At 37.2% G+C, this 17,263-nt stretch overlaps 1 protein-coding gene and 2 long non-coding RNA genes across 3 annotated transcripts in view; 2 read left to right on the top strand and 1 right to left on the bottom strand.

Moving 5' to 3' along the window:
* The window catches only part of LOC136238722 (uncharacterized), a 41,132-nt gene extending 37,207 nt beyond the window's left edge, over nucleotides 1-3,925 (top strand). Inside the window, exon 10 of the mRNA XM_066029284.1 lies at nucleotides 3,705-3,925. Coding sequence (XP_065885356.1) covers nucleotides 3,705-3,742 — 38 coding nt within the window. The 3' untranslated portion in view covers nucleotides 3,743-3,925. The remainder of the gene's footprint in view (nucleotides 1-3,704) is intronic.
* Nucleotides 3,926-11,661: 7,736 nt separating this feature from the next.
* On the top strand, nucleotides 11,662-13,975 carry LOC136239512 (uncharacterized). Its single transcript, XR_010693499.1, has 3 exons — nucleotides 11,662-12,451; nucleotides 12,500-12,531; nucleotides 13,641-13,975. It is a non-coding gene; the product is annotated as an uncharacterized lncRNA (long non-coding RNA).
* Nucleotides 13,687-16,993, bottom strand: LOC136239511 (uncharacterized). Its single transcript, XR_010693498.1, has 3 exons — nucleotides 16,841-16,993; nucleotides 15,479-15,520; nucleotides 13,687-14,057 (listed from the first exon to the last, which is right to left on the bottom strand). It is a non-coding gene; the product is annotated as an uncharacterized lncRNA (long non-coding RNA).
* Nucleotides 16,994-17,263: the final 270 nt, after the last annotated feature.

The raw sequence follows: 17,263 nt of genomic DNA, 5'->3' as shown, positions 1-17,263 counted from the left end.
CACTAGGGGATGGGGTAAATTCACTTAACACGACACAAAGTAATAATTCACAATAATTTAGCACTAGTGTTTGGTTAGAATGTTTAAGGTGGTGAAAGCTGAATTGCAACTGGAGTCTAAGTGACTGCTTCAGGAGCTGGCTACACAGCCAAGTAAAAGGCTGTACATATAAATAGTCAACATTCTTTCAATAGCTACGTTCTGACAAGTCAGAGGATTAACAGGTAGATGTGTAATACTGATCATACAATGGCTATCACATCAACATTTTTATAGTAAATGCTTTTGGGTAGGGGAGAGGGGGTAAGCAAAAAGAGTACTCTCTGTATGCTTGTGAAAATAAAATTATGGATGATCCCTAGCAGACCATAGTAGTAAAATGATTTCCATATACCACTAACATGCTGGTGATGGATTTTAATTATGATACACTATATGTGACCGAGTCTGACAAAATCAGTCTTATAGTATGTGTTTACTTAATATTGTGTATCTCCAATTCTGTGTAAGTTATAACAATTCTGTAAGTTTCAGAAACATCTCCATATATTTCTACTGAAAGTTTTAAATAGTTATCATGTTCACAGAAAAAGTTATAAAATTTCAAACTTTAAAATCATGGATGGGCTATATGTAAGACTGATTTTGCCAGACCGGGTCACATGTGATAATGCTATTACCCAATTAATAACTAAAGGATTTCCTATAATCAATAGCATAAGCAACTTGTTACTTTCAATCCATATCTAGTTACAGTTAAAATTACTTTTCTGGTCATGTAACTAGTCATTACATTGCTAGTTAAATCTAAATGTATACATATGCCCCAAAATATTAATTACTCACTAACAATGCAGCCAATTATTCAACTATTTTAATTCCAGAGAACAGTTGATGAAGCATGTCTGTAATCAATCCAGTTGATTTGGCTGTATATATCATGCATGCACTGGGCTAAGTTATGGAAGATTACAGTTTTACCACAATGTAGTTACAGACAATACTAGCCACTCAGTAACAGTTGTAACTCATTATTGTAGTTGCAGTTAGCTATATATATATATAGTTATAAATTACTAACTTTGTTACTTCATATGTATAATGCATCAACTCCATATAATGCCGTTTATTAACCACTAGTATTTGTTACCAACCACATTGATATTTTCCACTATTTATTAAGGCTGAAATGAATAGTATCATACAGTACGATAGTAACTGTCATACAGTACTATATTAACTGTATAGTAGGGACCACAAAGAAGTAGGCATGGACCACGAAATAATATCACCCAAAAACCAGCCTCAATTTTCCCTATGATGATGAGGCAGTATTGGTTGCTTAAAACTAAGCACAAAAAAGCTTTCAGATCAATCTGAAACGTTTTCAACAAGTTGCTACGGAATTTTTAAAAAATTTTATTTGACAGAATTGCTTCTGAATGAGTAAGTAACTGACTGATGCCTTCAGACAAGCGCAACTTGACAATGGCTAAGGCTATGCATGGGCTTGATTTTTTCACTGTTCGACGCCCGACAAGTGCCTTTTGGCATACCGCAGTACGTACAATGCATTCTTCATGGACTTACCAGTGTCCTCCTTTGTGTCCCATTCATCTTTGCTGACAGAGAAAGGTGTCGATTTGGCGCGAGCACGTGATGGCTTCCCTTCGAAACGGAAATCGTCCATATTTTTCATCATGGCTATTTTGATTGCAGAGGTGCTTTTCAAACAGTTCTTGATTATTTGCATAAATATTTCATTATTCATTCACTAAGAAATATTCGTATTTGTTAAGAAATATTTAAATGTTGATTAATCAGACAATTATGCATTTAATCATGAAAAGCTTCTGAAAACTAAAAGTTGTCATTTGTAATCATGTAAAAACTTAACATTCAAATTTAAGTAGTATAGTAATCAGTGATTTTTTTCCCTTTCGAGCACCTAGTTTCTTAAAGAATAATTTGTTAGTTTGCTAATTTGAAAATTACTGATTAGAAGTAAACCTAAGAAGTAAACCTATACTCTATCTATACAAACAATTGCTTGAAAATGCATGCAGAGAACACCTAATAAATAAACAGTTTAGACTTGCATATAGTGACAACCTTTTCCTTGTAGACTTGTTAACGTTAAGCATTTAGTACAAAATCAATAGTGTATTTTTCAATGGAAATATCACTGCATAATTTGCAATGTGTTTTTGCAAACTAAAAGGTAGTAAAAGGTAGCAGGTATTCATAATGTCCTTGTATATAACTTGTATACCCGTGGTATATTATGCAAATGGACATGTCTCAGGCTTAAGCAACATGTACATCGCTCTCCTGCCTGCCTGCATCACTCTAACTGTCAAATTAAGCCATGGAGCACACCATAATCATACAGTACAATAGTACTGTATAATAGGGACCATGATGGTGTTGGCTCTTCTGGCAAAAAAACTATCACCCCAAAACCAGCCTCACAATACCTTCAGGAGTCTTGGCAGTATTGGCCAAAAGTGTCTTCAGGCACTTCTGATAAGTTGCTACAGGATTATATAATTTTTTTTATATTTAACAGAATTTTATAATTAACTACATAGCTTCTTATTTTTCACTGCTAGATGTCGCTTCGTTCCGAGACGTGTCTTGGCATACTGCAGTATGTACAATGCATGCATCAGGATTTACCTTTGTCCTCCTTTATGTCCTAGTTCTTTTTGCTGGCAATGCAAAGGTGTCATAATCAATTTGCAGTAGTATGATACAACTTTCCTGTGGCTGGCTATAGCGTGCTAATCATGTACCCATATTTTCTGTGTGACTGCATGGTTTGTACCATATACACATACTCTGGTTAGGGATGTGGCAATTATGCTGACATAATTTGGGGCATAATTGGTATGTGTGGGAGTCAGGAATTATGCTAGCATTTTGAGGTGATTAAAAAGCTTTGACAGTAGGAAATCTGCAGATTGCACAGTTCCATTAAAGAAGTTCGAAATACTCTAATAGAGCAGTCAGAAACTCTAATAGTAATAGAACAGTCGCTGAATAATTATTATAAAGCAGTCACATTGAAATGAAATACACTAATACAGCAACCAGCTAAAGAATTCAAGACTATTTGAAGCTTTACATCAAGGAAAATTGCCTGATACAACAATAAACTGGCATTATTAGCCAATTATTGTGGCATAATTTTAGGAATAATGGGCAATTCTCAAAAGCATAATAGGCAATTTTTTGAGCATTGCTAAAAAGCATAATGCTCAATTTTTAGAGCATAATAGCCTCATGTCTAACTGTGGTACACCCCCTGTATCCGCCCCTGTCAAGGTGGACCATGGCTATGACATTACATAGATAAAGTAGCTTGTCAGCCTGCTCCTCTATACTTTTGAGTTGGGAACCAGTCAACAAATTGCTTCTATATGTTTAGGGCATACAAGACCTCCCTCCAAGCTGGAGTTACAATATTTGGCAAAAAAAACTCTACTAAGTAGTTCTGAACTTATTAGTGCTTAGATGTTTACTTCAACTGCATGACTAAGTAAGAATTATAGTTCCAGACAATAGGCTGCTACTTTTGTAGCTCCAGCTGTGATCCCTACTAGCATTTAACGTTCCTAGGTTTTCTGACACTATAACTTGTACATCTACACTATAGCTGTGTAATGTTGTGTATGACTACACTGTGTTATTTATTCTTACAGTGGAGCATTATGATCAGAGTCAAAGTGTTTTGGACTGAAAGCCAATGATCAAGATAGTGGTTGCTTTAGATGAAATCTTACATTATTTTGCAGCTGATTGCTTAGTTACATTACATTTATGCATCATGTTGCCATTAGGGTTGTTCTAGTATACTTGTACCATTGCTTATAATTATTTTGAGAGTAAAATTAATAGAGAAACCAAGAGCATTAAACATCATAATTTTTGGCCTGTGAACAATGTACATAAATTAACACAGTAATTCATAATGCAGAGAGATCAGCTAGAAGAAGTTTCCTTGTAGAGAGTTCAGCTACAAACAAATCACCCTGTGGAAAGATCAGCTAGAAGAAACTACCTTGTAAAGAGTTCGGCTACAAAGAAACCATCATGTAGAGAGTTCAGCTACAAACAAATTGCGCTGTAGAGAGATCAGCTAGAAAAAGTTACCTTGTAGAGAGTTCAGCTAGAAAGAAGCCATCATGTAGAGAGTTCAGCTGCAAACAAATCACCTGTAGAGAGTTCAGGTACAAACAAATCTTCCTGTAGAGAGATCAACTAGAAGAAGTTCCCTTGTAGAGAGTTCAGCTACAAACAAATCACCCTGTAGAAAGATCAGCTAGATGAAGTCACCTTGTAGAGAGTTCAGCTGCAAATAATTCACCCTGTTCAGAGATCAGTTAGAAGAAGCTTTCTTATAGAGAGTTCAGCTACAAATAAATCACCCTGTATAGAAAGATCAGCTAGAAGAAGTCACCTTGTAGATAGTTTAGTTACAAAGAAATCACCATGTAGAGAATTCAGCTACAAACTAGTGACCCTGTAGAGACATCAGCTAGAAGAAGTTACCTTGTAGAGAGTTCAGCTACAAAGAAATCATTCTGTAAAGAGCTCAGCTGCAAACAAACCACCTAGCTATACAGAAGTCAGCTACAAACAAATCACCCTGTAGAGAGATCAGGTAGAAGAAGTTACCATGTAGATAGTTCAGCTACAAACAATTCACCCTGTACAGAGCTCAGTTAGAAGAGGTATCCTTGTAGAGAGTTCATGCAGCTACAAACAAATCACCCTGTAGAGAGATCAACTAGAAGAAGTTACCTTGTAGATTGTTCAGCTACAAACAATTCACCTTGTAGAGAAATCAGCTAGAAGAAGTCACCTTGTAGAGTGTTCAGTTACCAAGAAACCACCATGAAGAGTTCTGTAATATTTATTATATATATTTTGTACATTTACTGATAAAATCAGAAATATTTAAAGTATTTAACATCTGCTTCATCTTTTCTTCTTCCTGTGGTAAAGAAAAAAAAGATAGGTTAAAAAAGTCTCAAAGCTGGCCATAGGCTGGCTTTGGGGTATACAAATACAAAAATAAGTGAAATCTAATCCAAAACAGCCAAGCTGTAAAAAAAGAGTGCAACCCTCAAAAGGCTATGGTGAAAAAAAATTCACCTGAATTGTTGTTATTAAAATTTTTACCATTAACCTACCATCATAGCCATTTCTTGGCCACCACCTTGGATTTCACATCTTTTTTCACCATAGCCTTTCTCAGGGCCGCGCTCTTTTTTTACAGCTTGGCCGTTTTGGATTAGATTTCACTTCTTTTTGTATTTGTATACCCCAAAGCCGGCCTATGGCCGGCTTTAGGGGCTTTTTAACCTATCTTTACTACAGGAAGAAGAAAAGATGAAGCAGGGTGATTTCTTTGTAGCTGACCTCTCTGCAAGGTGATCCTTCTAGCTGATCTCTCTACTGGATGACTTGTTTGTAGCTGAACTCTCTACAGGGTGATTTGATTGTAGCTGAACTCTCTACAAGGTAACTTCTTCTAGCTAATCTTTCTACAGGGTGATTTGTTTGTAGCTGAATTCTCTACAGGGCGATTTGTTTGCAGCTAAACTGCTGAACTCTCTACAATGTAACTTCTTCTAGCTGAACTCTCTACGGGTGGCTTGTTTCTAGCTGATCTCTCTACAGGGTGATTTGTTTGTAGCTGAACTCTCTACAGGGCAATTTATTTGCAGCTGAACTCTCTACATGGTAGTTTCTTCTAGCTGAACTCTCTACAGGGTGACTTGTTTGTAGCTGAACTCTCTACAGGGTGATTTGTTTGTAGCTGAACTCTCTACAAGGTAACTTCTTCTAGCTGATCTTTCTACAGGGTGATTTGTTTGCAGCTGAATTCTCTACCGGGCAATTTGTTTGCAGCTGAACTCTCTACATGGTAGTTTCTTTGTAGCTGAACTCTCTACAATGTAACTTCTTCTAGCTGAACTCTCTACAGGGTGACTTGTTTGTAGCTGAACTCTCTACAGGGTGATTTGTTTGTAGCTGAACTCTCTACAATGTAACTTCTTCTAGCTGAACTCTCTACAGGGTGACTTGTTTGTAGCTGAACTCTCTACAGGGTGATTTGTTTGTAGCTGAACTCTCTACAAGGTAACTTCTTCTAGCTGATCTTTCTACAGGGTGATTTGTTTGTAGCTGAATTCTCTACAGGGCAATTTGTTTGCAGCTGAACTCTCTACATAGTAGTTTCTTTGTAGCTGAACTCTCTACAAAGTGACTTCTTCTAGCTGATCTATCTACAGGATGACTTGTTTCTAACTGAACTCTCTACAGTGTGATCTGTTCATAGCGGAACTTTCTACTGGGTGATTTGTTTGCAGCTAAACTCTTTGCATGATTGTTTCTTTGTAACTGAACTCTCTACAAGGTAACTTCTTCTAGCTGATCTCTCTACAGGATGACTTGTTTCTAACTGAACTCTCTACAGTGTGATCTGTTCATAGCGGAACTTTCTACTGGGTGATTTGTTTGCAGCTAAACTCTTTGCATGATTGTTTCTTTGTAACTGAACTCTCTACAAGGTAGCTTCTTCTAGCTGATCTCTCTACAGGATGACTTGTTTCTAACTGAACTCTCTACAGTGTGATCTGTTCATAGCGGAACTTTCTACTGGGTGATTTGTTTGCAGCTAAATTCTTTGCATGATTGTTTCTTTGTAACTGAACTCTCTACAAGGTAACTTCTTCTAGCTAATCTCTCTACAGGGCAATTTGTTTGCAGCTGAATTCTCTACAGGGTGATTTATTTGAGCTGAACTCTCTACATGATGGCTTCTTTGTGACTGAACTCTCTATTAGGTACCTTCTTCTAGCTGATCTGACTACAGGGTGGCTTGTTTGTAGCTGAATTCCCTACAGAATAACTTGCAATGTCATATAACTGAGTAAATCATAAATGCAGCTGAATGCTTTATTAGGGTGACTGTTCTATTAGAGTATCTCGATCTCTCATTTGCTGCACGTAGTTGCCTTTCGAATCATAACTCAGTGATTTGTAATCCGCAGGGGCGGATCTAGGATTTATAAAAGGGGGGGGGGGCTAACTCAAGGTACTAATCTCTTGAGTAGAGGTGTGTGAAGCACACTTCCCAGCATGCAAAGCATGCTGGAACTAGGGGGGGTCTGGGGGCATGCCCCCCCCAGGAAAATTTTGAAAAGTAGATGCTAAAATACTGCAATTTGGAGACATTTCCACATAAAATTCATAATATTTCCTGCCTTTAGATTATAGGTATGGCTCTCTGAAGCATTTTGCTAATGGGAAAGTTTGGGTAGGTACAGACAACCAAGTACATGATGCACCCCTCTCACAATTGCACAACACTGAATAGGCGTATGTTAGAATAATAATGTTGAAAGTGGAAAATTTTGAAATTTGAACAATACAAGATTGAATCTGGCAGCATTTTCAATGGAAATTGTGTACCTGAATTAAGTATTGCCATACATATTAACTACACAAGTAGATGAATGAAGTCCTTTAAACAGACCAATGCACTTCATTGCATGCATAGGTGCAGGCAGATTTGGAAAGTTCCATAACAGAACTTCCATAACAGAACCAACTACATGTTTCCAGTGAATGTTCTATTAGAGTAGTTAGCTGACTGCTCTATTAGAGTATCTCGATCTTGTACACCTCCAATGCTGATCCGGGTCCTTGTTGCATAAACTTTAGCATAAATCCACTAATAATACCATGGAAAGATGTTTATAAGGTGGTTTTATGAGTACTTGTATTATTAGTGATCATATAATTATGCTAAGCCAAAATTTCATTATAATACTCAGCATATTGATCAAGTAAAGCCTAAATATGAAGGGGGGGGGGGGGGGCTTCAGCCCCCAAAGCCCCCCCCTGGATCCGCCCCTGATCCGATTCTTCTGTACTACTGCAAGGACTTTCTATGATGATTATTCCAGCTACATACTGATTTTCAGCTTGTTGCTCTAAGCGGTTTGCCTGGTAGACACAAAAACTAATAGTTTTTTATTCATAAAAATCGATCGCGTAATTTTGACACAGGTTGGGTTTTGTGTCATATCTCCATGGTCTTTATCCCAATTCCTTTCAAACCACAAAAGGCACTCCTACGATGGTTGCTCCATCTGCATATCAATTTTCAACTGATTCCTCCAAGGGGTTTACCCTGTAGGCGTGACAGACCTTCGACCTTATTTTACGCAAATAATCGGTCATAACTCCGTGAATGTTCATCGGATTTCTACCAAAGTTGGTACGGAGATTCGCCTTAATGAGCCCTTTAAGTGTGCCAAATTTCAGCCCAATCCGAGCGCGCATTCGTGTTTTATGGCGAATTTTGCGAAGTGTGCAAAATGAAGAAGAAAAAAACAAAGAAATTAAGTGAAATTTTGTTCGCTCGTATCTCGGAAATTGCTGGAGCGATTTTCTTCAAATTTGGTATGTAGACTCCCCTAACTGGGCGGCACATCTCTAGCAAGTTTGGTTCCAATCGGATAAGAGATCACAGAGCTACATACGTGTGAAAATTGCGTTTTCTTTCTTCCTGTTAATATACTCACGGTGTGGCGCGCCGACTTCTTGGGCCGCACGACACACTACTGTGTGTCTTGATCATTAATGTAGTTGCATTGTATTTCCTCAATACTGCTCAGCATTACGCACATTATATTATTTGATTTGATTTATTATTATATATCCTCTTGATAATTAGCATGAGCTGTTCTTCCTTACCACAGCTAAAACACATAGGTACAGTACAAACAGATGCAAAAAAAAACTATACACACACACTAATAATTACTAACACACATCATTACTTAAATACATAGATTTAACATATTCAACAAATTCAGGATGAGTCATTACAGGAGGAAATGATATCTTTGAAGTACCATGATGTAATAACAATGGCGGATCCAGGATGGGGCAAATGCCTCCCCCACATCACCTTTTGGAGGAATCATACTTCTGATTAAAATACTAAACTTTATGTCAGGGCTAGATCAATTAACTTATGAAAATGATATGCAAATTTTAGTAGCATTGGGGAGATGCCAGGAAATATTTTTTTACAAGAAGAGTTGTTGAACCATGGAATAATTTACCCCAAGAAGTAGTATGTGCAGCAGCATCAGTTGATGATTTTAAGAAATTGATTGACCAGTATTCATCTAACACTATGTATTCATCTAACACTATGTATAAGCTCCCTTTCTGTTGTTGAAAAAACTCTTCAGGCTGAAGTAGAAAATATTTTTACTTGGCTGGTTGTTAACAGATTGAGGTTGAGTGTATCTAAATCATTGTGTATGCTTATTGGTTCTCATCAGAGAACTAGAGGTTTGAATCTTACATTAACATTGGATGGTGATATTTTAAGGCAAGTTTCTTCTACCAAATATCTGGGCGTATATTTGAATCAACATCTTACTTGGCAAGCTCATGTGGATTATATTCTTAGTAGAGTTAGAAGGAAGCTTTTTGCTGTAAATCGAGTCAAGCCGGCTTCCTCTAATGTTCTGCAGTTATTGTATCAAGCTTATATTCTACCCATTTTAGATTACTGTGATACTGTGTGGTCACCATCAAATTCTGCTGGTACTCATCGTTTAGAGAGACTTCATTCTAAATTTACATCATCACCACCATCTTCTGATAACTTTAATTTGCGATTGTCTCTAACTGAAAGGCGTACTTTTCATACCGCTCTTCAAGTTTTTAAGATTGTTAACAGGATTTCTCCTCCTTATTTACATGGAGTTTTTTCGTTTGCTGTAGATGTCACTGGTCGCTCTAGTAGAAACATACACAGGTTATATGTTCCCAGTGTTCAAACTAATTTTGGCAAACGGTCATTGGCCTACAGGGGCACAGCCATCTGGAACAGATTACCACCAGCACTTTATGGTGCTAAAACTGTGTCAGAATTTAAGAAATTGTATTGCATGTTGTAACTTCATTTTGTGTATGTATGTATGTACTGTAAGTTACTCATATTGCATTTGTGTTCTCAGGGCATAGTTGAAAAACAGCTTTTTTGGCTGATGCTATTTTCCCTGATTAAATAAAATAAAAATAAAATAAATAAATAATAAATGTATGTAATTATAGTCTACTTGTACTTTTTTACCTGTTGATCAGGTGTAACAGGCTGTTTAGCCTTATAAATTACCTGTAATAAATAATAATAATTTATTACAAATTCACTTGAATCAAAGCAAACAAAAATCAAACTAGCTGTGAAATTGCCCCCAACACCTTCGTGCGTACTACGCGCTGCTAAAATAATTATCGTGTTGTTTAAGAGATTCATAGCCTTTTATACAACTTTTAAGACTCCACAACCATCTGCAAAAGCCAAAATGTCAAAAATCAACAGTGAGACACTACTAAGTGGTGATTATTTGCTGCTTCAAAAATCCAGCAACTAACAAGAGAATCTGGCTTTCCCCACCCACCTACAACTCAGCCTGTTTATGCCCCTCCCCCTGCCAGCCCCTGGATCGTCCCTGTAATATATACATACTTTTAGATACACTTTAATTTCTTGTTTGAAAGCTACTGTACTTCCTCCATTGTTGATCCCTCCTCTCCCAAAAGTATTTGCAGTGGAAGGACAAACCATAACTGTTAATTCTACCTATAAAGGAGATTATGAGATTGATGGCGTAAAGGCATTCTGGATTGTTAAAGTTTCAAATAAAGATCCACTATACATTTTCCCAGATGCAGAACAGGCAGGAAGGATATGATGTTACATTGAACAAATGTGTTGCAATTGTTGTTAATAACAATTTGGATTGCTGTCAATTTTACATTTCTATTATGATAAAGTCAGTAACGCTTGATCACAGTCAGATACTAAGTTAATCAGTGCAGAAGCAAGACAAGAAAATGTGATAGGATTTACTGCAGGAGACAGCATTATGAGTAAGGCTATAGGTAGTTAAATATATATATATATATATATATTGTTCTTAATTAATATTGTTATCAATATAGAAGTGTACAAGACTCCTACAATCATTGGTTTACCTGACAAACAAAATGTAAGCCTCAATATAGGCCAGTCTACCAGATTCAGTTGCGTATACAATGTCATATTTGATCCAACCATAACCATTACAAGGTGGAGCTTGAATGATGTACCAATAACACACAACACCAGTCATTACACAATGATTACTGAGTATGGAATCAATGAGCTTGATCAAGTGAGATCAACGTTGATCATATCAAATGTAACTAGTGATATCAGTGGAACATATACTTGTTGGTATGAATGTAATAAGTCAATGATATGTGACTGAATTTGACAAAACAAGGCTTCGACGCACAAAGCTTCGTTAGGAGATATGGCGATTTTAAGGAATCATTGTGTAATAACTTCCCAGTGCCTACAGCTGTGCAAACAAAATTTGCACCAATTATTCATCTATTTACTAGCTATCACTGAGTGGGGTATACATTTCTGATACCCAAAATTTGCCCTGTTTTGGGCAGCTTTTTTCGAACGGGTAATAATATTACAGGTGGCAGTAATAGGGTGGTGGGAGGGTGGTGGGTGGTGGGTGGGTGGGCTTAATATAGGGGTATAAAATGAAGTAAGAAGATGATTGGAATCCAGAGGCCAAGTTTGGGCTCTCCATGGCCCTCAAATCACTCCAAATTGACTGAGAACACTATTGGCGAGCTCTCTGAAGTCCCAGCTCACTACACACCATTATCACAAAGCCATGGCCATTTAATGGCACCAATCTCCCACTCGTGGCTTTGACAGGGTCGGAAGAAAGCTGCTACAGAAACCAGACTTGCCAGTCCTGAAGGAAGTACAGTGTGGAAATTAGACCAGCAATCCATTTCTGGTAAAAACGTAAGTTTGATTTTGTGTGTGTGGAAGCCTTGTTATATGAAATCCGGTCACATATACGGAAATAAAGTGTTCAGATCTATAGTATTGTGAGTGTTTACCTTAAAGTTGATACAGGTATGTGACATTTTAATGAAGTTGGTATGATTACATACAGATCATAGTAGGACCTCATCATCCATCCATTCCAACATTAATGATATTGGTAGTGGCTCCACATACATTTCTTGAGTGTTTACAACTGCATTTCAAGCAATACAATCAAGCTTGTTAACTTATAGTCAGACATGATCTCATCCGGGTCAGGCGAGTTTTTTTTTTTGGAACCACTTTGGACTTAGAAAAATTTTCGACTAATGAAATAACCAGAGTTAGTATGCAACATTGAGTGGATTGTACCACGTGATGTAATGATAAGACTACCCTCGAGACTACCACCTCATAATGCCTCTGAATCATCGTGTCAACATTCGAATTGTCGAATGATCACGGCTGATGGATGATCGCATAAGGTGACAACATCCATGGACCACCAAGGTGGGCGCTACAACATTTAGGATTTTGAAGTGGAATATCTTGACCTAGTGGCAGGACCATATTTAGCTACTGGAGGGCACGTAAGTTTTCGTTTACTATCTGTGGCAGGATGACACACAGACACTAATTTTATTCAGTCAAATGACCCTTAATTCCTGTAAAAGACACTGGGTCTCTGCACTGATGACAATTTTCTGTGTTGGACTGACTTGTTAATATCATAGATAAATAATATAGCATCTACCTCAGTCCTAGACATTCTGGACAATGCCTCGCAATAATGTATATCTCTATCTCAGCAAGGGGGTGACACACAGGCACTCACTGTAGGCAGATCTGCAACCGTGGTCTAAGTTAAAGGTCAAGGCCACCAAATTCATGCCAAGTCAACAGTGAAAATTTCCAACCCACAATCAAAAGTACTGAAATACTGTTGCTAAGTCACTGGTCAAAAATTGAAAAAGGCTCTTAGTCACAGGTCAAAGCAAAATTTTGGCAGGTCAAAACTTTGACCATGGTCACAGATCGACATACAGTGAGTATATGTGCAACACCACCTTGTCACAGGAATTTCATGACACGGGAGTGATGTGCCTTAACTGAGAATCAATTTAAATACTTAATTTTTATGTACTTTAATATAGTTGCTTCGTGGGTCCAACCAACAACAGATTGAAGCATGAAAATAAATTCTCTCAAGTAAAAATAAAGCTTGAATACCTGTTTAAGCACAAATGTCATTCTTCCAATACTGTTTACCTCCATCTTCTAAAAACCAACTCAAAAGCACAATACAGCTGCAAGCAAAATGTGAGACCATGCCTTTCTTCTATATATGTGACCCAGTCTGTGAAAAGGGGTCTCATAGCCTTTCCAAAATGTCAGGTTTGACTAATCATAACTCCTCATGTTTTCAACCTATTACCTTCATATTACACCGAGCAATAGTACTATGTTAGGGGTATAAGGGGACTAAAGTTCAGGGTGATACCACATTCACATGTCAAGTTACAGGTTGCCAAGTACATACAATTGAAAAGGCTATAAGACCCCTTTTCGCAGACCAGGTCACATATATTTGCACTCATTATGACCCCACTCTTCAGAGTGAAACAGCTAATCAAGTTGAACAAACATATACTGTATGTATTTTATTTCATTTACAACATCCACTGTTGTGCCTGCATAGGTGTCATCTCTTCATCCCTCACAAGTGAAAGAGTTAGGTTCTGACTCAAAGAGTATTTATTCAACAGTAGCCACTATAGAGATCTTTGGCAGTACAATGGGACATCACTGTGTGTAACTAGTAAAATACAAGACATACTCTGGCACGGTACACAGGAACTGCTTATGGTGATGTTAATGCCTTCAGTACCCTCTCATAACTAATCAGCATATATGCAAACGTATAGTAAAGTGTGAATTTTGTACATAAATGCTAAGCTCGTGGCTACACTGCCACTGAATAATAACCAATTATATTACAGGTGTTTATGGTTCTATTTCTAATTACACAGCATTGAGAAGAAATATTGTTGCAAAACTTTTTCAAGTTAGTGCTCTGTACTGCAGTCAAATTGGCTTTGTTGAGAGAGAGCTGCTCCTACAGTATATAGCATGAAAAAGATAACATCAAAGTAGTGAACAATATTTAGCACATGAATGACATCATTTTTAAAATAGTCTTGTTGACTACAAACCATGCAGCACATTTCCGAGGCTACATAACTTCATGGGGATGGTATAAGTGTGACGTACTTGCACATACCAGTAACTCTAGGGTTTGTATGATGAGTTACCAGTGTAAAATTAAGCAGTAGCTAATAAACACTCATCAAGATAACTATGTGCAGCAATTAATGAAACTTCACTAAAGTATATACCATACAACAGGAAATTTGATGCAGAAAATTTGACAAATTGTTTATGTTATCAATATTTAATAAGAAGTTCTACTGAACACGCACCTCTGTTTGTATAAACTTTTTGTGTGCTTTTGCATGTAGCAGCAATTCAAGATCAAGGTGTGAAGTGAGACACTGCACTTTTAACCTACATCAAGAATGTCTATTTTGCAGTACTTATAGGTACGTATCAAGGTGTCCATGCTCATACACATGGTGTCTTTGAATAGCAGAACAGATAATAAATTCGAACATCATCACAAGTGTAGTAAGAAGCAGGCATGAGTTTACATGTGTAATAGCAGGTGAGACCTGTAACTTCTAAAATTTTAGAGGTGCTTAGCTAAGCTGGAGAATTGGATTCGTCAAATTTTTCTGTCGTATGGTACAGTGGAACCTCTCTATAATGGACAATTCAGGACCAAGATTTTTGGTAGCTTTTTGCTGTAATATAAAGGTTTTCCTCTTTCGGAGATAAAAAATGTATTAACCAGAACCTGTTGGGACCACAATTTTTGTCCTTATTATGGAGGTATTTTCTATTGCGTTCTGAATTCAGGGAGTCTGTTAAGAGAGGTTCTACTGTTTATCACATGTATGCATGCATAATAGTGTGTCACAGTCAGCATTGAAACTGTGTCACTTTTGCTGACCCCGATAAACCACTAACCTGAAATAAATTAAAATGACGCATGACCCAAGAACTACATTTGGATGCTCCACTTACTTAACAAGTAGCTATACAACAACTACACAGGTACAGTAATTTTATAGTAGTGATCAGTCAGTGGGCATAATTCAAGTAAGTCTACAAAGCAATAGGTATGACTTTGTACATAGACAAACTTTATCACCCCCTAGCATTGTTCTATGTCTACACACAATATCACATGTTATCAGTAAGTGGGCATGGCTGATACAAAAAAGCTGGAAGACTAGCAATATCTGCATTTATATAATTACATTGATTTGTATATCAAAGAATTGCATGGCTCCATGTAAATCTATTGCATTAGACATGGATCGTGCATACCTACCGATAAGTGGGAATGACCTGGACAAAATGTGGTCTGAATGACCTGACCCAGTTTAGTTATCATATCTTTTCACAATTACTTACCTCAATTGTATTCACTTTGCAAGTAGTTGGTCAACACGTTTTCTACAAATCAGAAATCATGTAAGTGATTTCCACCCATGCAACATATTACAACTACTCATGTGCAACCCTTGGGAAATCTGGCATACATATCAGGAAAAGCCCTCATGCCCGTGTTATACAACTATTACATGTAAACATACGGTACGTAAATATTGAACAATGTATGACTCAAAACCATAGTAATAAATGTGTTCTTTTTTTGCATAACTCTACAAAGTAGGTTTGACTCATAATCAAGCACTCTGAGCTTTTCTAACAACCTAACAACTGGTCTGCTTGTAGTCATAACTTACGTATTACGTGAGCATGTCACAGCCTCATTCTTAAGACAACATTGCATCACATTATTTTAACAAGCACAGCAAACCCTGCCTAATCTGGTCACATTTACATTTTCTGGCCACAGTAATCAGGTGGCTCATCATTCTGTAGACAAATTACATATTATTTGATGTTGTTTGTACTGGTCAGTGTAAACAGGTGACCTGATTCGACTGGTCTCACTGTACTTGGGTGTAATTTCTGCCAACAACTATTCATGCATTTACAATGTTTGTTTCAAGCACTGTAGCGATGATCATCAAAAATCACACACTCTGTAAAACACAGGGGCAATCTATTAATCACTAAGTGGAAATCTATAAATCATTCATATGTACACAATTTCAATACCCCTTGGTTGAAAATTGCCTGTCGGGGTCCAATGTTTTTTATTGCTAGCAACTTCCATTATGCAACTTGTTATAGTATTCCATTAATGTACTTCCCTTTAGAAGGGGGTAGCGCTCCAGTCTTCATGCTCAGTCAAAATGAAAAAAAATGAGATTGACTTTCACTAAACATTACAATAATCTTATGGTCTATTTTTGTGAAATTATACTCATGTTTACTATTAGCTTTGCTAGCTAGGTAGTTGCAATTCTAAAAGCACTGATGGTGGTATGTATATATATATATATAAATATGCTTTATTACCTGTGCTTGTTGTTTGACCAATGGCAAATTCCTACCTTGACATTTCTGCTTACTAAGATCAGAGTATAGAATATATTGGAGTGCCATCCCCTTGTTACAAATTAAATGAACAATGAAATGTGCAAGAGTCTTAAATACAACATGCATTCTGATTACTACCACAATATTATCAGCAATGATTTGAAATAACACAGCAACACAATTGAAACTCTCTATAATGACATTTTGGGCCCAGCTGATATGAGGTTGTTCTCCTTATTTAGAAGGAAGAAATAGGGTCCACAGAAACCGAGAGTTTAAAGGTGTACAGTACAATTCAGTGTAGCTATGTCGTATAGTACGCACCTTGGTAAGCGCCGGGCGATTAAGTGGCGTCACTTTATATTCCGGCTGCAATCATCCATCAGCCAATAAGAACCTCGCAAAGAACGTGGTCATGTCGGTTCTTGTTGTCCAGTCTTGTCACTATTCTGCATACATCACGTGGCATGAACCACAAACACATTCAATGTTGCATACTAACTCCAGTTATTTTTGTATTCCATAAGTCGAAAAATTTTCTAAAAAAAATTCGCCCAGGTCAGACCCAGATGTTCAGTAAAGTGGATAAGACCCACTTGACCTGGCCCACTTACAACACTGGCTTTAAGTGCTTTCTAGTTGTCTTTGTTCGGAGTGTTCATTTTGTAGACTTGAACCATGTCAGCTTTCAGCCATCAGACAATCGGTACTTGAAGTGTCTGTGTAGTACAAGTTTGGTCATAAAAC

Source organism: Dysidea avara, chromosome 11 (genome assembly GCF_963678975.1).
Source record: "Dysidea avara chromosome 11, odDysAvar1.4, whole genome shotgun sequence".
NCBI lineage: Eukaryota > Metazoa > Porifera > Demospongiae > Dictyoceratida > Dysideidae > Dysidea > Dysidea avara.
Note: the sequence above shows the minus strand (reverse complement) of the source record. Positions and strands in the feature narration are given on the sequence as shown.